The following is a 24,973-nucleotide window of genomic DNA, read 5'->3' on the forward strand; positions in this document are numbered from 1 at the left end:
AGTAATTGGTCCAGCTATTTCTGAAATCGTCCGAACCTTCATGAAGCAATTGTTGACAAAGAATATTGACATTTTCGCGTGGCAGCCTGCGGACATGACAGGTGTCCCGCGGAACATTTCAGAGCACGAGTTGAAGGTGAATCCATTAATCACCCCAATTATGCAGAAGAAGCGAAAGATGGGCCCGGAACAAACGAAAGTCACGAATGAGCAAGTACAAGATCTTCTTCACGCTGGGATTATACGAGAAATAAAGTACCAAACATGGGTGGCCAACCCAGTGATCGTCCCAAAAAGTAATGGAACGTGGAGGATGTGTATAGATTATAAAGATCTGAACAAAGCATGTCCGAAAGATTGTTACCCACTTCCGAAAATCGACTTGAAAGTAGATGTTGTGGCCCCATTCAAATTCAAGTGCTTCCTCGATGCCTACAAAGGGTATCACCAGGTTCACATGGCAGCTGGTGACGAGGACAAGACAGCATTCCGCACCGATCAAGGAACTTTCTGTTACAGAATGATGCCTTTTGGATTAAAAAATGCAGGTGCCACATATCAAAGGCTGATGGATCAGGCGTTCAAAGGCCAAATAAGTCGAAACCTCGAAGTATATATGGATGATTTGGTGATCAAAAGTACCGAAGAGGATCAAATGTTGAGAGGCATAGAGGAAACCTTCAAACATTGAGAAGTATCAACATGAAACTCAATCCAGCAAATTGTTCCTTCGGGATGGAGGAAGGAAAGTTCCTCGGGGTAATCATTACAGGAACGGGTTTCAAGGCTAATCCGGATAAGATACAAGCAGTAGCCGGCATGCCATCACCCACATCCCTCAAAGAAGTATAAACACTTAGCGGAAGATTGGTAGCGTTAAACAGGTTCTTGGCAAACCACGCTACTAAATCTTACCCGTTAATTTCAACATTGAGAAACTGCCTTAAAAAGGCACAATTCAGATGGACTCCGGAAGCTGAACAAGATTTCTAGGAAGTCAAGAAGTTTTTAATGGAATTACCCACGTTAACTGCTCCTCACGCGGGTGAACCATTAACGTTGTATTTGTCGGCGTCTGACATTGCCGTGGGGGCTGTTTTACTAACAGATAGGAAGAACGTTCAAATTCCAATCTATTACGTTAGTAGAACATTGTCAGACCCGGAAACAAGATACTCTATGTTGGAAAAATTGGTCTTGGCATTAGTATACGCAGCCCGTCGGCTCCGCAGATATTTCCAGGGTCATCCCGTTAATGTCTTAACCGGATATAAACTCTAGAATGTGTTGAGTAAGCCTGAATTGTCCGGGCGACTGGAAAAATGGGCCATCGAATTGGGTGAACACTCGATCGAGTATAAACCAATACCGGCAATCAAAAGGCAAGTGCTGGCGGACTTCATCACAGAAGTCCTGCAACACAAAGAACAAGAATGTTTAATCAAACAACAACCCCAAGCACCTCCGTAACAAGGGCAAGTTTGGTCATTGTTCATGGATGGAGCATCAAGCAGCGAAGGATGTGGTGCAGGCTTAAGGCTAGTCAACCCCGAGGGGCATGAATTTACATACACCATCAAGTTGGACTTTAAAAGTACCAATAATGAGGTGGAATATGAAGCCTTCCTGGCAGGCCTGCGAATAGTTAAAAAGCTTGGGGTAAAACATTTGGAAGCACAGGTGGATTCCATGCTAATTGCAGGACAAATAAATGGAACATATGAAGCCAAAAATGATGTCATGGCTTCTTATTTGTCGCAAGCAAGGGTCTTGATTCGCCAATTCGCCTCCTTCAATGTTGTTCACATCAAGAGGAGCGAGAATAAATCGGCGGATGCTCTTAGCAAGCTAGCTTCAATGAATTTTGAGCATTTTGCCAAAGATATTCGTGTAGAAGTTCTAGATCATCCATCCATTCCACAAAACCAAGTCCTGGTAATTCAAACTGGCGAATCTTGGATGACGCCCATCAAAGCTTACTTATCTTCCAGAGCACTTCCAATAGAAAAAGCTGAAGTCCGGAAGATCAAACACAAAGCTTTGAATTACCAGATGACTGATGGCATTTTATACCGAAGATCATTCCTTGGCCCGCTGTTACATTGTGTAGACGCCGATTACCTTGTTCGAGAAATTCACGAAGGCATTTGCGGGCTACATGTGGGACCAAGGATGACAGTTGTGAAGATCATTAACGCAGGGTACTATTGGCCCAACATGCATTTGGACGCTGTGCAAGAAATCAGAAAGTGTGATTCATGCCAGCGACATGCCCCCAACACCCTACGGCCGAAAAACGAACTGATTCCGATAACATCTGCCTGGCCGTTCCAAATATAGGCTATTGATATCATGGGACCTTTCCCATAAGCCCCGGGACGAGTCAAATTCTTGATAATGGCCGTTGATTACTTCACCAAGTGGGTGGAAGCTAAACCGGTTGCATCAATAACGGCTTCAAGTGTGAAAAAATTCCTTTGGGAATTCATCATTTTCCGGTTTGGTCTTCCGCATGAATTGGTAAGTGACAATGGGACCCAATTTGCTGACAGCGGACTACAGGAATTGTTGAAAGAACTTAAAGTCACTCAAGTTTTCACATCTGTAGCTCACCGGCAAGCAAATGGTCAGGTCGAAAGGACTCACCGAACTATCAAAGAAGGGAATAAGGCAAGGTTAGGAACTAAATGGACGGGTTGGGTTAACAAACTGCCCCATGTACTCTGGGCCTTTCGGACCCAAAAGAACTCTAGCAACTCGGAGACACCGTTTAGTCTAACCTACGGCACCGAAGCCATGATCCCGGCAGAAATCGGGATTCCATCCGCGAGGGTTCTGTTAATTGATGACAATGATCACGAACTCAGGATGAATCTCGATTTACTTGAAGAAAGGAAAGAATTAGAATCGATCCGTGAGCACAATTATAAGCGACAACTTTAGAAGTATTACAACTCGCGGGTCCAGACATGCGAATTCGATGCGGGAGACTTTGTCTTCCGCAATAATGAGGCCTCTGGTCAGGAACCTCCGGGCAAGTTAGCCCCAACTTGGGAAGGACCTTATAGAATCAAACAAGTACTATCCAAAGGTGCCTACAAGTTAGAGAAGGTGGACCAGACGGAGATCCCTCGAACTTGGAACGCAGCACAATTGAAGAAATGCTATATTTAACAATCGTATTTGTTCTATTATTCAGGCCAGCTTGCCCACATAGACTAGCAAGTTATGTAATTTTCTTTATTATAAAAAGGCTTATGACCAGTTTATGAAGAATATTACGCTAGTTTCATATGATTTTGATAATTTGTAATCTTTTATTGACAAAAACGAAGTTTCGAACAGACACTTATATTATGGTACATAAGAAAAAGTGCACCGGAAGAAAAGAAGACTTCTTATGAATAAGTCAAAAGAGATTACAAGCAAAAGAAATATTTACAACAAAGATATATACATCTACGGAGCAACATCTTCGCCTTCCGTAGTATTATTGGCTTCTTCCTCCTCTTCCTCATCAAGATCTAACAGCTCCTTTAATTGATCTATGGCATCCTCCTTATCCGCAAGTTCCGATATGTGATAAGAAAAGGAAAACTTAAGAGTATCAAAATCCTTGGATTTCTCGATAAGGATAGAAGCAGTGTCCTTGCCAGCCAAGACATATTTCTCCGGCAGCTTGCCTTCAGAAGAAAATTTTTATCCTTCTTCAAAGCCCATTTTCCGGCCTGCTTGCTCGAAAGCATGGAGGAGCACAGCAACACAATTCCCAAGATCGTCACTGTTCCGAACGCCAGTGATAACTTGTTAAGTCAAATAAACATGTGTAAGCACATTCAAGTCCAAATTAGTTATGATAACAAAAAGACTTTATACCTTGGGAATCGCAATCGTTAGAAGCCACTTCTTATCCGCATGAGTCCGGATAAGATCCATCTTGTGACCAGCACACTCCAAGGCCTGGTCTCGATTCTTGGCATTAAGGTCGGATAAGCGCTTGTCCTTAGCCGCTGAGTCAGCCTGAAGGGTCTTTACCAGCTCAGCTTGTTCATCCAGTTGTTTCTGGAGAACAGCTTTAGCTTCCTCAGCGACAAGGCGCTCGGCTTTTTCTGCCTCCATGGCTCGATGACTGTCCCGAGCATCAGTTAACGCCTTAAGAGCTTCTTTCTTGGAGTCTAACAAGTTGCGCTCGGTTTCTTCCAGCTCCTCATTCATGGCCAACCAATCACGACGTATCTCTTGATTGGTGGAAACAGCGTTCGCCATGTGATAAGAGTTTGAGTCCAAAAGCTCCTGGCGGATGCGGCGACGTTGTCTTTCCCTCTCGGCTGGAGGATATTCACGACAGACGTCCGCATCACTCAGCACTGAGTTCCGGCGCAGCGACCAATGAGGGTTATGCGGAGCATTATCCTCCTCCACTTGAGATGAGGAAGCCTGCCCCCCATAAGTAAAGACACTGGCCCCACCTTGATTCCAGAAGAAATGCTCATGACGGGGTGGAGATGTGCGGAACTGATCAGCCCCACCAACCTCGGTCTCCCTGATAGGAGAAGTTTCCGATAAATTGATCGGCTCTTGAATAGTGTTTAATGGTGAGGTTGGTGGAGTCGGAAGTTGTGTAGCAGTTGAACTCTTCCTTAACCTGAGGTTCGCCCTCAACGTATTGAGGACCACTTTCCTCACCTATTGATGGATCGGTAGTGGTCTTCAAATCTTGCTTGCGGGTCAAACCTACAGTCGAAGGTGAAGGGTTAGTAGCACCAATTGACATCCCTCCTTCACAAAGTGACGACTCTTCGCTAGACGAAAGAAGAACTATCACCCCGCTTGAGATAACGGCAGTTACAGGGCGGGGTTGAGGAATACCTTCGCATTTTTTGACAAACTCCTCACCTTGGGCATACATCACCTCGGAGACAATAGGCTCCGGATTAAGGGTAGTGGTGAAAAGAAAGTTATTCTGCGTGCGATCCATGAACGGCACGTCATGTTGTGTAATTGGGCGGCGTACCATCATGCCACCCATCTTGTCCACAAGTGTGGAGAGGATCGTACCTTCACCTGCAATAGAAGAATGTTAAACAAAATAAACTGAGAACCCGGAATGGTACAAGTAAAAACTTACTTCCATCGGAATTCTCATAATAAGGCTCCAAGGTGGGGAATGGCCACAAACGACTCATCTTGGCGTGCACCATCTCCCCTTCGTGAATGGGGCGCATGGGTTTCGGAGTCTTGGTTAAAGAAAGGTACCAGGCACGCCCTTCGTATTCGGAAGCAAGGACTTCCGGCAACTTATCCTTCGGCTTTCGGTGCGTCATTGTGAATGGGATGACATCTTCAAAACCAATAGGTCCTTTGCCAGTGGTGGCAAAACCATACCAGCCTTCACGATAGGTCATCTTGTAAAGTACGGCAAACATGCCGACGGAGGGATCATAGTTGTGTGCTTGACAGTAGAACTCGAAGTGTCGAATTCTAAGCATCCCAAAAGGGTGAATCTGGGATAAATGAATCCCGTATGCCGTCAAGACCGATTGCATGAATTTGGTCATGGGCAATCGGAAGTTCCCGGTGGTAAAATGGTCCAAGTAAACGGCCATTTTCTTCGCCGGAGGCGCCGTTGCAATGGCTCCTTTTGCCAGACGTTCGGCCTCCCATTCCGAAGGGAAACCATATACCTTTTTAACGTCGTCAAAGTCCTTCTCCTTGATTTCGCACCCAACTTCATTAATAACAGGGGGATTTTCTTCTGGGCAGCCATTAGAATCGTAGATAGAAGACAGATGTAAGAAAGCAAAAGTTTTCCGGCATGATTGAAGGAGAAAATGTGTAAGTGATAAGAATGGGTTGAAGACATCAAGGCCTATTTATAATCATCGCAATTAATGCGACCATCTGACTGACAGAGGAAAGAGAAAAGGCGGGCCACAGGATGACTGACACGTCAGGCGGGAGATTCGAAAAAGTGTTTACAGGCTGTCAAACAGGAGTTTTAAACGTCTTGTCAGCCACCACCTAAAATTCTCTATCCGCCACGTCACCAGTACTATCCAACTTACACAAGTTCAAAATTTAAAGGAAGATACTTCACAAAGATATTATCAATTTGCAATTCCTTTCATTAATATTCAAAAAGGATAATTACAAAAACATGGAAAGAAATTACAAATTTTAGCTCCTACATCTATCCTATGGGTTAGGGGCCGAGGTGCCTTCCGGAGCATTGTGAGCAACATCCTCAGACTTGTCATCTTCAGATTCGTCTTCCTCATAATCATCATCGATCTTCACGCCATCTTCAGTCAAGGCAAACTCCGGAAGCATATGTTGTAGCGGAAAGGTCAGATCGTCAAACTCCTTTATCCGCATATCCAATTCCTGCTTTGCATCGAGGCCATGAAGCGGATGGCTCTCAATAGCCTATCCGGATTGGGCGAACGCTAACCCTTCATTAAAGCCCTTTACCCGACCGACGCCTTCTGAAGCAGTCGTTAAGTTCACGAAGCAGTCAGTAAGCTCCGTACTCTTTTTGACATGACGGATGACCTAACAACAAAACATAAGGGACATATTAGCGCAAAACTTAAAATACACAGACAAAGCAACATACGAGAAATCTTACCGAGTCAAGGCCACGGTTGAGGAAATATTGCCTTTCCCGCTCAGCACGCTCCGCCTTATCACGAAGTTCTTGTAACTCGGCGGAGGCGCGGCTTCTTTCATCGGTTTGAGATTGCAAAAGGGAGTCATATGCAGACTGCATCTCAGCAGCAATGTTATCCTTAAGTTTGGATTGTTCCCTTTGCAATCTTAACGCTTCCTCAAGCTCTTGGATCCGGGTGTTCTGACGAGACACCTCGTCCTGTGTCTTCGCCAACTCATCCTTCTTCCTTTGAGTTTCGGCTCAAGAAGCTTCAAGAGTGACGTTCGACCTTTCACAGGCCTCTTTCCAGCCCTTAGCAGCAGCGGCACTTTTTTCTTTTTCCAGTTTAAGTGCAAACTCGGCATCGATTTGTTTCCATTTCACCGCGACCTCCGCTTTCCGCTGCTCCTCAGCTTCCCTCTCCTCAACCTTCACGGCCTCGGAAGCTGCACCCAGCTTCCTGCCCATCGTCTGCCACTCCCGCAAGATTTCTTAACTACAAGCTAAGCTGTTAGTAGATAAATCAGTATGAAGATAATGGCGGGAGCTAGTTTGCTGGTATGCAATTTCAGCAGGCGGCATACAATGCTCAACAAAACTCATGCAGGTCTTGGGGTTAGAAACCCGAGACCCGTTGACAATGTCCCAAGATAGGATAAACAAATCATAGTCCCCTCCCAACTAAACGTTCCCAAAATATTAAGAACTTGAAGTTCCGAGACAAACAAGGGAGGAGGAAGTTTGTTGTGGGGCACCTTGTGAGGAACCTCCACCAACCTCATGGGCAAAAGGTCCAAAAAAGAAATCACATTCCCCACCCGACGTGAAAGGCAAGGAAAAGAGTAGAATTGAGGACCGGATCGCAGGGGAGATTCATTAACCCTGAAGCCCTCAGCGGTGACCTCAGGGTTATCATGTTGAGAACCGGTGACATCCCCACCCTGGAAAAGATAATCCAGGGATCCGGTAGTCACCGGCTGAATGTTTGACCCCTCCACAGTCGTTTCAAAAGGAGGGGTAACAGGTCTATCTGCCTCCATCTCCGGAGGAGGTGACGGTTGTTTTCAACATCCGGTGTTGGCGTCGGTAGCCTTCCAACCGCATGACCTTCAGCAATGGATGGATCTGCATAAGAAAATCATAGTCAGATCCCATTATCAAAAAACAACAAAGTTAACAAGTAAAAACTCACCAGTCACCGTCCCCAGACGCTCCGCAAGGCTGGGTGGCGGTGGTTTCCTCGGACGATGAGTCCGACGCTTCTTTGTCTTCGGCCCTTTCCCAGCGTCCGCGGAACTAGTACCCGCGTCACTCGCCTGAGATACGTGGAAAGGCCTCTACCGATAGAGTTCTGCTAGTAAATGAGAGACATATGAAATTTCAGAGGCATCATCTGAGCTTTCCTCCTCAAGGATGGCAGAATCGTCACTTAAAATAACAATTGTCCCGTCGGAGGTCAGCACATTCAGAGTAGGAGGGTTCAGGATGTACGCACCTGAGTCAAAGATAGCCTCCGAGACAACGGGTTCGGCGCGCACTTTGACTGGGAAGAGGAAATATTTTGCAGTATTTTCAAGGATAGGCGTATCCTCCGCGTCGCGAACAGTCTTACCCACACAGCCCTTACCATCATCTAGGGCGTTCAACTTCGATCCAAAACCTGAAAAAGAATGCAAGCATCAACAATAAAAACTCAAAAAGAGAAAAGTAGAAGGACAAGGTAGTAAAACTCACGGCCATCTAGCTCAACAAACACAGGCTCCAAGGAAGGAGAAGGCCACAAGCGGCTCATACCCGTCCATATAAGGGCTTCCTCAGGAAGTGCCCGCATTGGTATGGGTGAGAAAGTTAGCTTGTGGAACCAGTCTCGCTTCTCGTGTGCAGCAGGAGTAATATCAATGAGAGCGTCATTAACGACGGACCATGGTTTCAGGCACCACGTCCTCAGAGATCCAAAAGAACTTTTTCTTCCAATCCTTGGAATTATCCTCGGTCACATTGCCAATAACTCTATCCGGCAAGCTATTGCAAGTAAACCACCCATTCTGGTTAGCCATCTTGTAGAAATAACGAACCGGTCTAACTGAGTCACTATCTCATGTGCCATACACACGAACTCGAAGTGACGAATTCGCATGACGGCACGAGGGTGTAGTTGAGATAAGTGAATCCCAAACGCCTTTGTGATAGGAAGGCGAAAATTCCCATGGTCAAAATAGTCGGCATATAAAGCCATCTTCCCAGGAGGTGGGAAACTGGCAATAGAGCCGGCAGATGGGAACTCCGGTTCCCACTCCAGTGGAATACCATTAGTTGTAATGAGTTTTTGATATTCCTCTTGATCCCAGTGAACCTCTATCTCATCAACCTCAGATTGCACGGACGCCATTATGTCAAACACTTGTTGAAATATTGGATTATTTCAAAGAAAATCAAAGGAAAGATCGAAGGTTTCAGAGAAAGAAAGCAAATTATTATTCAAAATTCAAAAGCAATAAAACTTCAAAAAGAAGTTAACTCCCTCTATTTATACCCACCGCAATTAATGCGATGGGATGCGAACAGTGGAGAGAGAGAAAACCGTCCAGTAAATGATCGCCACGTCACGCGGGAAATTCGTAAAAGGAAAAAGTTGTACAGTATGGTACAGCGACAGCAGTCATAAACGTCCTGCCACCTGCACACGCGCCTGTGAGTGGTCAACTTGTCCTTTTTCATGATTATCCACAGCAACAAAAGATATTTCTCACCAACTTGCAAAGTCAAAAATCCCCAAATCCACATTAAGTCCAGAATTTCACCCGCATAAAATACTTCACACGAAAGAAACACTGGACTAGGGGGGCTTATAGAGGTAGGGTACCAAAAAGACCCAAATATCCTTAAGTAATACCCGCGGGTCAACCAGAAGTCCCTCATAAGGCACCCGCGGGGCATATGAACCATCCGCATAAATCATTTGAGGAAGAAACACTCTCATAGCACATGCGGAAGCATTCTGTCACCCTTAAAAGTCATCCACAAAATGAAATATTCTTCCGTGTAAATGACCACGAGGTAATGCTCCGGGACAGCTGTCAATAACCAATTACCTTCTTAAAAATATTTTCCAAGATGCTTTCTTGGGCAATACGTGATCCTTCGGCCAGTCAACCAGTGGCGCCTGACAAGGCCGTTATAACCATGCACATGGCTAATATTACCCCTTAGCTAATATCAGAAGGACGCGTGTCTAGGTTGTTATACATGCACATGCAACGTATAAGCTGAACCTATCGTATGACGACACGTGTCCAGGTGGTTATAAAAGCATCTTCATAAGGGACAGCTGGCCCAATCACTTCCCTACACTCTTCGGCTATAAATACCCTCTCAATCATCATGAGGTATTCATTCACTCCCAATGTACTCTCTCAATTTACTTAAGTGCATTATCTTCATCAGAACTGTACTTATTCTCACGCCGGAGGGTGGTTACGGGAAGACCCCCCCCCCCCCTCTTGTCCTTCCCGTAACAAGCTCACTGTGTCTGTTTTACAGGTCTACGTCATTGGACTTTGGGCAATTGAGTTCATATCGTATTGACAGTTAACCGTATCCTACCTTGTTGACTTATCGGATCTAGGACCCATTAGTGGGGAGTAGATCCATATTTCTTCACATACATACATATATATATACGGGTGTGTTTGCTCAGCGTTTTAGGTTTTTTCCTTTGTTTTTGTCTTTGAACGTCTCGCGTAACTATTGTACGTTAAGGCATTAGCGTACAGTAACTGAACCCTATATATATTTATATATATATATATATATATATATATATATATATATATATATATATATATATATAATTTAGAGTATATATGTTAGTAATACTTACTCGATATACGGCGTTATTTCAGGCGTATTCTGTAGCACATAGAAATGTGCTCTCTTGAAAAGATCAGGAGAAACTTCAACTGATTTAACGGCTGTGACAGGAATTGTCTCCCCATTATCATCATGCTTATCATGTGGAATACCAACAGTACTCTTGATGTTTTTTTGGTATTCGCTCAGAAACTCGATTGTTTCTTCCGCAATGTTCTCCTCAGCAATGCACCCTTCTGGATAAGTTTTGTTTCGCACATGCCCTTTGATAACCTTCATACACCTTTCAAAGGGATACATCCAACGAAAGCATGGTGGCCCACATAATTTTATCTCTCTTACAAGGTGCACGGTTAAGTGAACCATAACATCAAAAAATGATGGCGGAAAGTACTTCTCCAGCAGGCACACTGTAACTATTTTCTCTTCCTGCATCTTATCAAGCTCTTCTACAATGATTTCTTTGCGAATTGACTTGAAAAAAAAAAACAAAGCCTGGTTATAGCATTTCTCATTGGTTCTGGCATGATGGACCATATTGCAAGGGGAAGAAACTGTTGCATAAGCATGTGATAATCATATGATTTAAGGCCTTGTAGCTTCCTTTCTTTAAGATTCACCAAACTAGAGAAGTTAGAACAATACCCTAGTGGAGCCTTTAGTTTATACAGTGTTTCAAGAAACGTGTCTTTTTCTTGCGCTAATAATGTGAAGCATGTTGCAGGCAGTTCTGTATTGTTTCCTTTTGCTTTCGGTTGCAACTCCTTTTTAATTCCTAAAAACTCCAAATCCTTTCTAGCTGCCAATCTGTCTTTTGTCCTACCGAGAATGTTCAGCAACGTCCCGACAATACTTTCTGTCACATTCTTTTTAACATGCATCAAATCAATACAATGTTGGATAGGTAATTACTTCCAATAACTGAGCGGTTGGTGCCATATGTTGAACTTCTTCCAATATGGCTGCGGCATTGTGTTATCCCTTTTCCTCTTACTCCCACTTAGGGATTCAGATCCCTTTCCCCATTCATTGTTAATGTTTTTGACCTCGTCGTATATCTCTTCCCTTGTCATAGTCTCTTTAGCGGTTCTCATCTCCTCTTTTCCGTTGAACGTCTTTGTTTGTTTTCTGAAAGGGTGGTCATGTGATAAATACCTTCTGTGGGCAGCATAACTCTGCTTCTTTGTGTGATAAAGTCGAACACACTGAGTGTCGCCCCGACACACCACACAACCTTTGAATCCACTGTAAGGGCAACCACATAGTGTACCAAGAGCAGGGTAATAATTAATCGTCCATAACACAACTGCACGTAGTGTAAACATTTCTTGTTTATATGCATCATATGTTGGCTCCTCAACCTCAAAAAAAGATGCTAGATCGTCAATTAAAGGCTATAAAAACACATCAATATTGTTTCCTGGCACTCTGGATATTAATAAGGAAAGCATGATGAATTTTCTTTTCATACACATCCAAGGTGGAAGGTTGTAAATGACTGCTAAAACAAGCCAGACACTGTGGTTTCTGTTGCCTCTATATACGTCGACCCCATCAGTGCCAATCCCTAGACGAAGATTTTTTAGATCGCTTCCGATGGTATCGGAGTACCTGTCATCTATGGCTTTCCATGCTGGTGAATCTGATGGGTGGCGTAAAACACCGGGTTTATTGGTACTCGTGGCATGCCATGTTAAATTCTCTGTTGTGGTCTTTAATTGAAAGAGGCGCTTGAATCGTGGAATAATGGGAAAGAACCACAGTACCTTAGCGGGCGTGTTTATGTAAGTTTTGTTAGTCTTCTCATCCACCTTCCACCTTGACTTGTTACAAACTGGACATGCTTCCAAGTCCTTGTAATCCTTATAGTAAATAATGCAGTCATTGATACACACATATAGCTTTTCGTATCTTGAGCCCATTGCCTTCATCATCCTTTTGCCCTCATACATATTATTTACCATTTCGTTATCTGCAGGTAGCATCGTTTTCAACAATTTCAGAAGTTCATCAACGAACTTATGAGATACCCCGTGCTTGCTCTTCAAGTTGAGTAGTTGTACTAATGCAGACAACTTGGTGAAGTCAAGACATCCTTTATATAGGGGCTTCTCAGCGTCAACAAGTAGTTGTAGAAACTGTTGATACTTCTTGTCGCCTTTGAAATTGTCTTTTGTAGCATTTACCATTTCTACAGTTTAACAGGAATCTGTTGGAATGTTGGTGTCAACAAACCCAGTATTATTATCATAATTAGTTGGAATGCAGATGCAGGCAAACCCAGTATTATTAACATAATTAGTTGGAATGTTGGTGTCGGCTTCTCCATGTTTTATCCAAGTAGTATAATTGTTATCAATTCCAACCCTGTACAAGTGATGTTCTACATCGTCTAAACTAAGAGATACGTGGTTCACACACCGAACACATGGACATGAAACAGAAATTGGTGGTGAGGTCTCCTTGCAATTACGAACTGCAAAATGTAGAAATGCCTTAACACCATCTTTATATGCTTTACTGCACCTATCGCCTACTGACATCCAAGACTTATCCATCTTCCAAGAATTTTTTTTATTAACTGTGTCATCAACGATATATATATATATATATATATATATATATATATATATATATATATATATATCAATAAATGTAACTGACTAAAAGCAAAAATATTTTGTACTCACCTGAGATTAATGAAGTTGTTTGGTAGGATTGAGATTGATGAGAGTTCAAATAAATACACTAGCAGATCGTTTATTAGGGTTTGGTGAGATTGTGAGATTTTATTTGGTCAATAATAATTGATTTGGGAGTCTTCCAGAAGATAACTCGATTAATTGGCGGGTAAAAATGAAAATTTTAAACTTCAAAATTTCGTTATATAAATATTAAAAGAGGTTCTATTACGTTCTTAGGGTGTAGCTCAAACGGTTAAGGCGCTTGTGATTAAACATAGATTGTAAATATCGCGGGTTTGAAACTCAGGAGGGAACATATTTTTATTATTTTTTTATAATAACCTCTTTTTAATGAAATAAATACACTGTGATTTTGGAAACACTCAAACTAAACTACTCATTAAAAGGCCTTTAAATGCGTTCAGAAATATAAATATACATCATAATAGCTGGTCTAAAATCATAACAAAGTTTCTTAGCTTTTAATTACAAAACTAATTAAAAGCCCTAAAAACAACAAGAAGCAAATAAAATACAGTATCTTCACTTTTTTTTCTGATTCAATCCTTGAAGCTACACTCCTTGCAAGTTGATCCTCTAATGACTTATTTGCCCTTATCAAGATAGGTACTATGTCTGTACATCTTGTGCACACATCAGATCTTGTGGACGAAACACAATCAGACCATATAAAGAAATCACATTTTTTGCCCTAAGTTAAAAAAAATAGAGTTTATGGTCAACAATTGTAGATGAATTCCAACTTTATTTGCAATTTCACTAACCTGAGATGCACAATTGTAGAACCTCCGACCTGGATTTTTGGTTGTGTTTGATGTTCTTTGAATGGTTTCTTGACCACAAAAAAAATAAACCTGAGATCGATTGTTTCTGTTACTGGATGTGGTGGTCCTCGATGAGATTTCTTGCATGGTGAAAAAGGAGTTTTTAATGAAAACAAAAATATATATATATAAGTATATATATAGGAGGGTTTAGAAAGGAGTTGTTGTACACATGCGTGTTACTAGCGTTTTAGGATATTTATATATGTCTTTGTACAGTAGCGTGTTGCAAGCGTAATAGACTCTTTTGAACAATTATATAACATATTTTAACCTAATTGATTGCACACATTTTTAACAAAAAAAGATGAGAACCATTAATCCATATTTACCATTCATCAAAAGATGCATCACAAAAAGTACCATTAATTACAATACATAAAACATGTTAAGAATGCATTTTAAGATAATCCATATTTACCATTCATCAAAAGATGCCATACAAAAATTACCATTAATTACAATACATCACAAAAAAACCAAGACCTGCAAAGCTAACATCACCATCACTCCGCCTTGTCCACAGTCTCCGTCCCCATCTCCTTAAAACTCATGTTGGCTGACACCGTAGTTATGGTGTCAACCAGGGTCTCACACACTGAGTCGTAGCATTCAGACTGTTGTTTCTGATAATCAGCAACCATTGCTCGAAACTCATTGTCGTCTTCCCACAACATGAGTTTACAGGACTCGAAGGTCTTTGTTTTTTCGAATGCGAGTGTAGCCCTAATCGCTTCGAGTGTCTTCAACAAATTGTCGTCTTTCTCTTTCTCAAGATCCATCGTTGTTTTCACTATGTTCTTCACAGTTTTGTCAGAAGAATACATTTTTATTATCTTTCTGAAACTGTTAGTGTGATTGAATTACCAGTAACTTACGGTAGTTAAGTTTGATTTGTAGTAAGATATAGTAAGATCTAGTATGATATAGCTTAACTTTAATGTAGGCTTTCATTACCATAATATTTTTCCTGGCATTTTTGACAGGTGAGTATAATTGCGATCAATTAATTCTGACAAGTGATATAAATGCAAGTAATCTCTAGATTAAACAAAAACACATGAGACAAGTTTGTGCGTTTCCCAAGCGTGGGACACCCTTTTGTTTTTTATTACAGAGTTACTATTCGTCCGGTTGCGTTTCCCAAGCTTGGGACACCCATTTTGTTTTTTATTACAGAGTTACTATTCGTCCGGTTGCGTTTCACAAGCGTGGGACACCCTTTTGTTTTGTCTGTGAGCCTTTTGGTTATATATACCTACACCACATTTGTGAAACTCATATACCTACATAATTTTAAATTATTTTTTTAGTTAATAATGGATTGCTCGTCATCATCATCATCATCATCATCATCATCATCATCATCATCATCATCATCATCATCCAGATCCTACAAGGCTGCCCTCAGAAGGAAAATTGAGGCTCAAATCGAGATAGATAAAGCTTGTCGGGAAACTCGTACTGAAGAATTTGTAAAGACTAGCAACAGCTTGGATGCCAGGGATCTCATTGCAAAAGTTCTTACTCGGATGCCTGCTAGTACTATCCGAGATCTTGTTGTTTTGTTTATGGTTGATGTAGGACAGAGAGAGCTTGACGAGTTAAAACTTTTTGGCAAGGCAATTCTTGAACTGAATTACTCAATGGAATTGAAGTTGAAGTTTCTTATGTCACTCAGAGATTAGTATGTGATGGTGTTTCATGAGTGTTTATGATGTAGTGATGGTGTGTTTTTATGTGTCACCCAGAGATTAGTAGTAATAAAATTTGTATGTTTGTGATGGTGTGTTTATATGTGTGTTTGGTAATGATAAAATTTTTGTGTTTGTGTTAAAACATTGATTCAACATGTAACTATTATCTTAAAGTGCATTACAAACTGATAACAGAAGACTAGAGATCTCCATAAGTCCATATCAAAACAAGTATCTTAAAGTACATAGCAGTCAGTTTTGAAATCATTCAAATTTTTTGTTGCTTTTTCTTAAGTTCAGCAATCAACTCTTCTCCGGTTAAACGAGTGTCGTCATTTTCATTGAATAGCAGTGCTTTCTTGATAATCTTATTTCTGTGTTGGTTTATATCCGAGAGGAGGATTTTGCACAAATACTTTGACCTCAACCATTTTAGCTGTCTTTGTTGTTTAGGGCCTTCCTTTTTGAGATTACACCACCATGGTCTTTTCCCATCATATTTCTACATGTGTCTCATAGCAAAAATACCACAATCTATTCACTTGTTGTTCTCCATGTCATCTTCAATCTATTGATTGTTGCTACTTGGATTTGCTGAGTAATGGGGTGTTTGATTGTTTTAAGATACATGCAAAAGACGTTTCTCTACACAAAATAGAAAGCAATTTAAGTATTTTGACAATTTTTATAACAGGTTTGTATGTTTTTTGGGTCAAAGGCATATATGTTTACCAGTATATCAGGAGTCTTTCCGTATCTTTTCTTCAAAATTCTCTCTAATTGCTTTTGATTTGTCTTCTAAGCTTTTAAACTTTGCATCAGCTGGTATTTCTTGATTTGCACTGTTGTCAAGTAATTCTATAACTCCTGTTTGAAGATTGAAGGTAACAACAAAGAAATGATCACGTTGTAGAATTGGCATGAGCACATACCCACCTCCTTCAGTGATAGAATTCCACTCCTTGCCATTTGTGTTTCAATGTTGTCTGAAAACACATCCAGTCTTTCTTTGTCTGTGTAACCCCTTGACTCAGCATAATGGTCACTTGTCTGTATAATAATTAAAATGCAGATGATTAAAGCGTTTATTGTGTGTTTTCTAATAGTGGAAACGAAATAGATTAATTTGTACCAGCACAGTGCTTGAAGCAAAGAATCTGAACAGTGATGCTGCAGATTTTTTCTTTTCTTCATAGTTCATTACTTCAATGAATGCATCCATTGCATTGGTGGCTAAATAAATGCCAGGACAGAAGCTTTCAAAGACCACCTTAAACGATTCTGTGTGAGTGGACTTGTAGACCTCCTCCCAAATTTCATCAAGACAAAAAAATATATACTCTGAAATTATTTTTTCATCTATCGTGACACTAGCAGATACGTCAACCTCTCTCAGAAGATATGGAGACTTCAGTGTAATGAGGCTATCACTTGTTGACAATCTGGTGTCAACTGTGAAACATAAAACAACTCACTGTAAATTTGACTGAAAATAATTGTAACTATAATAAAATACCTTCAACCCCTTTTGGTTTTTATTTATAATTAAATACCCTCTTTTTCCCACGCAACCACTGTATTAACAACTTCATCAAAATCTGCGCATGAGACATTGTTTTCTTGACCTGCATCACCTGCATCATTTTTTACGATAGCCAAAGATGTAATATGTTCAATTGTGATTATAATTAAGTCGGTATATAATTAAGCTGGTACATATATGATATACCTTTTTGAGCAGCCACTGGACCACCAACACCAACATCTGAATCAACTGCATCACACAGATGTAATAAGTTTAAAATAACAGCATAAGTGTTTTAAGAGCATTTTAATTATACTAATAATTAATTTAGCCCAAATACCTTTTAGAGCAGCCACTGGACTACCAACACCAACATCTAAATCTTGTGTTTTAGGGACCACATTATTAGTGAATCTGTTTTCCCATTCACAACATCTAGCAAAGATATTCTCATTTCATGGATGTCTATCCTTTCCTTGACGGACCAACTCGTTGATCTCAGAGCAAATTTTATCAAATTTCTTCAACTTGTTATCCATTGCCTTATTCCAAGACTGTAAAAAGAAAATATAGTTATTGTTAATTCAAAAACATTTTCAATTTATCCCAGCCAGTTGTAATGGAGTTAAGTAATAGTCAACAAGCACGATAGGCATTTGCAAACTTAAAGGTGAATAATCTCTTACATAATCATCCAAATCTTGTCCAGCTGTTTGATTGGCATTATCTGTTTCAGATGCACTTTGACCATCTGTTTTTTAATTACATATAATGTTGTATTACATAAAATGCATGTAGAGATAAGAGATATGAGAGTTTTTTAGAAGAAAATAACAAGTTTAATACCATGTTATTGTTTCTCCTCAGCTGTAGTGTTTTCTTCAACTCCAGGATTACCGGCAGCACTAACCGTCACAGCAGCAGTAGCAGCAGCAGCCATAGCAGCAGTCTCATCAAGTCTCTTCCCGGCAGCACTAACTGTCACAGCAGCAGTATCACCAACAGCAGCATCAGCAGTCTCATCAAGTCCCTTCCCGATAGCACTAACGGTCACAACAGCAGGAGCAGCAGCAACCGCATCAATCCCTAACCCGTCAACACAAAACGTCACAGCAGCAGCAGCAACCTCAGTAGCATCTTCTTCTAAGGGAGGACCATTATTCTCCAAGTATTTTTCCATCTTATTAAGAGTAGTTGTTGTTATGTAGTTGACTGCAGGCATTGTGACGGGAGTCCCAAATGGACCATATTTTTTCTGGTATTCATGCGTGTAAAGCATCACAAGGAAGGTGATCGGACCGTTGTATTGAACGTTGATACCTCTCCATTCTTCCTTTGTCATTTTCAAGTTTTCAATAACATAGCTGCACCGGTCCATATTTGGAATATCCGAGGTTTTATCAATTGCAGCGTTGAATCGTTGATTGATTGTTGTTGATTTTGTCACAAATCCTATACATGTGTTGAACAACACAAGGAAATTAATCTTAAATAGTTCACCAACTCCTTGATCCGCGGCCAGTTTGTCTTTCACATGCTTTATACTTATTCTTGCATTTGTCGGGAATTTATTTTTGAACAAATCTGTAGTAACATCTTCCCCCAATCTTGGTCTACTCTTGCCTAAAACAGGAATCTTACCCATTGGTATCCCCAACACTTCATGTACTTTTTGTTGTGTTATCTTAATAACACCCCTCCCAATGTTCAATTCATTTAAACGGTTATTATAGTTCATGAGCAACCAATATCCCAAAGTTGTTGGAGTTTGGGTTACTTGAAGTTTTAACATTGACCCGAAACCCATTTCTTCTACACAAGTTTTTTGGGCAATGGTCATTGCCTTCACTGCATCAACAATATTAATAGGTGCACACCTATTCTTCAATTTTTTGTCTACAAATTCAACAAAAGGTTGTCCCCTCTCGGCTGGCTTCTTTTCTTTAATGGCTCTCTTTTTCGGACGCTGAAAGTACGGGCCAGAGGTGCTGTGTTCCACCTGTTTCCACTTTGACAACAACCTGTCGATTTTTGTTTCAAGGTTTGAATCAGAGTCTGCTTCCACAACATGTTTTGTTTTCCCCCACCGAAGCAACTTTTTTAGTCTTCCTTTTATCAGTCTTGTTTTTTTCGACAACTTAATCACATACATACAATAAAACACGGGGGTAGGGGATAACAACACGAATAACAAGGAAATAGAAAACTCTTATCCAACATCACAATGATAAATTCTCATACCAAAGCCATAACACGCTAATCATAAGCATATAACATGCTTTAATATTATACATAAATTTAAAAAAACAAGGTTATGTATTACAACAACAACACGCTTATCAAACGCATTAATACATAAGAAGATTCAAACAAATGCTTACATTTTAAGATTAAGTAAACCTAAAACGCTAAAAAAATCATAAAGTAACACATGTTCCATCTTCATTCTGAGACCTATCGTGCTTTTGCTTCGTCCTTGGTTCTGTTCCAGAAGTAGATGAGTTAGGTTTCTTCATTTTGGTTCCGGTTTAGATTAATTAAACCACTCGGGCTTGTGTTTGTGCTTATGCTTATGCTTGTGCTTCACAGTAAAAACGAATCGTCGACGGTTTTTAGGAATATTGACTTACGAGGTTGAATTTTGGGAATACTTATCGCCGTTCTAGAAGTAGATGAGTGACTTACGAGGGTAATAAATTGACCCTATTGAAAGAAGGCGCGTGCTTTTAAATTTTAATCGTACGGTTAGTATTGTATAGTAGCAATATATATATATAATATTAGTGGGTGGTGGTGGGTTCAGGTGGTCATGAGGGTGGTGGACGGTGGCGGAGGTGCGGTGGTTCGTGGTGGCGGATGTGTGGTGGTGGTGGTGGGCAGTGGGTGGTGGTGGCGGAGGTCAGTGGTGGTGGTGGTGGTGGTGGTGGTGGTGGTGGTGGGTAGTGGGTGGTGGTGGTGGATGGGTATAAATAAATGTACATATATTTATATATAATATTAGTGGGTGGTGTGGTGGGTGGTTGTGGTGGGTGGTGGTGGAGTGTGGTTAGTGGTTGGAGCTGGGGGTCGTTGTGGCGAATATGAGCGGTGGATGGTGGTAGTAGGCGGTGTGTAGTATGATTGTGGATATATAATACATGAGACGATGATGGTGCTATCTCGTATGATGACCATGATGATTGGCCCAATTATGACGAGACGATGCTAATATAACAACCTGGGTTGGTGGTGGTTATCATATTGATGCTGCTAACCTATACGGTACGGTTTGCTTACGCCAACCCATACGATGGCGACTGTAACTCGAACGACGAGTATGACGTCTATGATGATGATCACACATATATATGATGAGGACCAATTATATGTACCTATATTACAATACGCCACACAGGCGCGCACGCGCACACACACACACAGATATATATATATATATATATATATATATATATATATATATATATATATATATATGCTGATGATGATGGTGACACCGATGTTTAATGACATGCAACCCGTATGATCGACGACGACTATGATAACGTATACGATGGTCATACTGATGGTAGCATGTACGACTGATGATGTTGTTTGATGACGACAACAATTCATAAGATGGTGCCGACAGTGATGGCTAATATTGGGCGTTTTGTTTACGATAACCCATACGATGCTGACTACATCCCGTACATGGCAATCGGATAATGCTGATGATGATGATGATGATGTGTGTGACGATGATGACGACACTAATAGCAATATATATGTTACCCGTATGATCAACGACGACTATGATAGCCTATACAATGACCACGTTGATTACCTGCACGTCTGATGATGATGCCATTTCATGGTGACGGTGATCGATGATTATGATGATGATAACCACTATAATACATGATAACGATGATAACTTTATGATGTTGATCATCATCATAACACATATGGTGATGATGATAACCTAGAAGATGATAATGATACAAAACTATATATGAAAATGATAACACTAGAATGTTATGAGCTTCTCTATTACGAAGTTGTAAATCTTATCCAGAAAATCTTACTAACGGTTAAGAAATACTTCAATAATGGATAAAATTTTAATTCTATTTAAAAAATACGATTTATTAAACGAACTCAACTTTTAACGAAATTTAATACAGGAATGTTAGTAAAAAAAACTAAAAGTAAATGTTTTTATACTGTTTTTAAAAAGTTATAAACCAAAAACCAAAATATATATATAATTAAATGTGTAGAAATAAATAAAACCAAAATTCAAAACCCTTTTAACTTCAAAACCCTAAATCGACTTCTACTTCGCTTTACTATAATTCGTAGACATCGTTTATCCTGGTAAGAACATAAAACTGCCACGTCTCAATAATGGAGTTAAGTTCCTGGTAGATATCGACAGTGATTCCATGAGTAGGATGGTATGTTAATGTTATCTGGTTAATTTTTTTATGAAACATTTTACAGTTTTGCAACATATACATTCTAAGAACATTTTTTTTGTTGCTTATAGCTCATTCCTAAAGTTGTTCAACCAATGTTTGCTGACATGAAATCGAATACCGGCTGTTGTTTGATTTATGATCAAAGTGGTAGAACGTTTTCTGTTGTTATAATCAAAGTACTTGATAACTTTTATTTTGGAACCGGTTGGACTGAATTAATCAGAAAATGTTGTATAGAAGCTGGAACATATGTTGTTTTTGAGCTTAAATCAAGATCTATGTTGAATATGTTTACTTTCAAAAGAAACGTAAATGATCAATCCGGTACTATGATATGTATTCCAGTCAGAAACCGACACGTCCATTACTTGGTAAGTTTTAATTTCTATTTATAATGATTGTTTCCAAATTTAAATGTCTTTTAATTAACATGTTTAATAGGATTTCTCTAAGCGGTACGTGATTCAAGAATTTGGTGACAATTACATGAATTCGCTTTTTGAGCTTATTGCTCCAGATAGATATATGTTTAAAGTATCATGTCTTTGGGATGGAATGGGTTGTAGGCTAGAGGATGGATGGATTGAGGTTTTTAAACAAACCAACTTGAAAGGTGGTTCGTTTGTTGTGTTTGAAATCATATCAGATAAGACATTTCATATTAATGTCTTTCATGAAGATGGCATAGAATTTATCCTTCCTGGTCCAAATCAGCTGTTTCTCAACTATCAATTAAGCAATCAAGGTAGTTCCTCCCAAAACCCAATTCATCTTGATAAGCAAAATGATGACTCTAAAATCGTCTTCCACATGAACGTCACCAAGAAATTGGTAAATTGAATTTTTAAATTTCTTTTTTATTTACAAGCATATTTGAAATTTGCTTTTCACAGCGTCTTCCGCGTCACATTGCTACCAAGTTGATGCCTATGATTGAATGCTAATCACTTTGGTCAATCCCGAAGGTCGTAAAAAAATGAGACTTCATGGTGAACTGTCGGAACTGAAATTTAGATATTGGTTACCAAAATGGAAAAATTTCAAGGTGGAAAATGAATTACAGATTGGTGATAAGTGCAGATTTGAATATGACTTCAATGAAGCTACTTTCTTAGTTTCAAAAGTTGATTAGTGATTTGGTGATGTTTGGAACATTTGGGAAATATTTGGTGATGTGTTTGGTGAATTTTGGAACATTTGTGATTTGGTTGGTTATTTGTATTTGTATGGTTGTATTGATACACTTTTTAGTTTATTGTGTTGAATGTCGGTTGGTTAGCTTTTAAATGCTTTACTTTTATAGTTTCTTGTATCATCTATTTTGTTATTCACTCTTATTTTGTTTCATGGAATGTATTGTAATGGTGCCTTTTGTATGAAAACTTTTAATGAATGGTAATTATGGAGTATCTTAAAACAAATCGAAAAAACAAAAAACACTTGTTTAAATCTAAAAATAAAACAAAAAACACTTTGTTAAAAACACTATTACGCTTGTAACACGCGGGTACATAAACATATATAAATATCCTAATACGCAATACACGCTTATCCAACCATCTTCTGGCAAAGTGCCTATTTTCAGCCACAGGTTCTCTGCCGTAAAAACTATGCCAATAATCTATTGGTTCTAAATTAAAAGGGAGGCAAAACTCAAAAAGCTCCAAAATATTGGCTCCAAATATTCAAAAATTCCAAATTACATTTAACACTTCAAAAATCAAATTACACTCCAAATTATTAAAAATTTTCCACTCCACAAATCAGACGACAGTGATTTATACTCCAAATTATTAAAAAACAATCGAAGATGAAGCTTATAGATGAAAGAATCGAAGAAGAACATGTTTTATACTCTGATGAGGAAGCCAACAACGACGATGACGCTCAATCAGACGACACTTAAGGCTACTCTAGTGAGGAAGCCAACGACAACGACGGTCAAGGAGACGATGATATAGGGACAATGGTTATCGAACCCATCAACATATTTGCTACTACGAAAAAACCTACAAGGGGCTTGACGAGGTTACCTAAGCTACGTAGCGAATATGCAAACTCTGGTGGTGTCAGACTGGCAGTGGAGTTTGATAATCTGGGTAGGTTCACTGGCCAAAACAGATCAAAGTTTGCAAGTTTTTTAAGGGATGTTGTAAGGGAAATAGTTGGCTTGAAACATTTAAGTTGGAGGGAGGTCACAAAGGAGCTTAGAGATAAACTGTGGGAACAAATAACGGTTATTCTTTATTTTTATTTGTGCATTTTATATTTTGAGATGTAATTTACCTTTACTGTATTATATTATGCAGAAATATTTTGAGATTGAGGCGTGCCGCAGGCCTTCTGTGATGAATCGGCTCGGACACCTTCTTCGGGATTTCAGAAGAAAAATGTATGCCAAATACATTATGTCGAACATCAGTAAACCTCTGAAGCTAAAGGCGATACCCAAGGGACACAGGACGATGATCAGGCAAGAAGACTGGGATCGCTTCGTTGAGTACACACAATCAGAGCAGTTTCAGGTATAAATCCTCTACTCTGCAAACGTAGATTGATCGACTATATATGGTTTATGTTTTTTGTTTAAATATAATGAAATTATTATAATGTGTGGTTGAAGAAAAAATCGGCTTCATCAAAGGGAGCTCGTGCAAAGAATGTTTTTTATCATCACATGGAACGAGGGGATTATACCTACCTTCGAGAGAAACTGGTAATCACCGTCAGCTGTTTTCTCTCTAGTTCAATGATTTGTTGGTTATGTGTCTAACGCATGACCGTCATCTGCTTTCTCTTGAATATTTTACAAGGTCAAAAAGAAAGAAATTGAACCGGATGAGATCTCCGGCCGTGCATTAATGTGGATGAAAAGAAGGGAGGACAAATATGGTGCATACAAGAATGTTGTTGTCGAAGGCGTGGCAACCAAATTAGTATGTAGTATTAAACTTTTTAAATCATGTTAAAGTCAATTCATTGCCTTATATTGGTGTCAAAAAAACTTGAGTCTGTATAACTTGTCTCAACACTTGATGTGGATACATAAGCGTGTTACGAGCATATTAGAATATTTATATATGTTTTTGTACATAAGCATGTTACAAGCGTATTAGAATATTTGTTTTCTTGCAGGTATAGCATGAGGAGTAGATCGCCTCCGGAGCCCTGGCACTTGAACCGTGCACAGATGCCGTCACCTTAGTGCTTGGCAAAGAGAAAGGTGGGTTTTTAAAAGGGATT

At 39.8% G+C, this 24,973-nt stretch overlaps 1 protein-coding gene across 1 annotated transcript; it reads left to right on the plus strand.

Annotated features, from left to right (window-relative positions):
* The first annotated feature begins 1,740 nt into the window (after positions 1-1,740).
* LOC143619039 (uncharacterized) lies at positions 1,741-2,340 on the plus strand. Its single transcript, XM_077091069.1, has one exon. It carries the CDS (start codon positions 1,741-1,743, stop codon positions 2,338-2,340), a length of 600 nt encoding a protein of 199 aa, XP_076947184.1.
* Positions 2,341-24,973: the final 22,633 nt, after the last annotated feature.

This window comes from Bidens hawaiensis, unplaced genomic scaffold, assembly GCF_021521415.1.
Source record: "Bidens hawaiensis isolate Kalapana, Puna unplaced genomic scaffold, B.hawaiensis_p1.1 tig00002380_1, whole genome shotgun sequence".
Classification (NCBI taxonomy): domain Eukaryota; kingdom Viridiplantae; phylum Streptophyta; class Magnoliopsida; order Asterales; family Asteraceae; genus Bidens; species Bidens hawaiensis.

What these genes read in the sequence shown, in the direction of transcription:
- LOC143619039 (XM_077091069.1), top strand. Translation starts at nt 1,741, where the DNA reads ATGGCTTCTTATTTGTCGCAAGCAAGGGTCTTGATTCGCCAATTCGCC.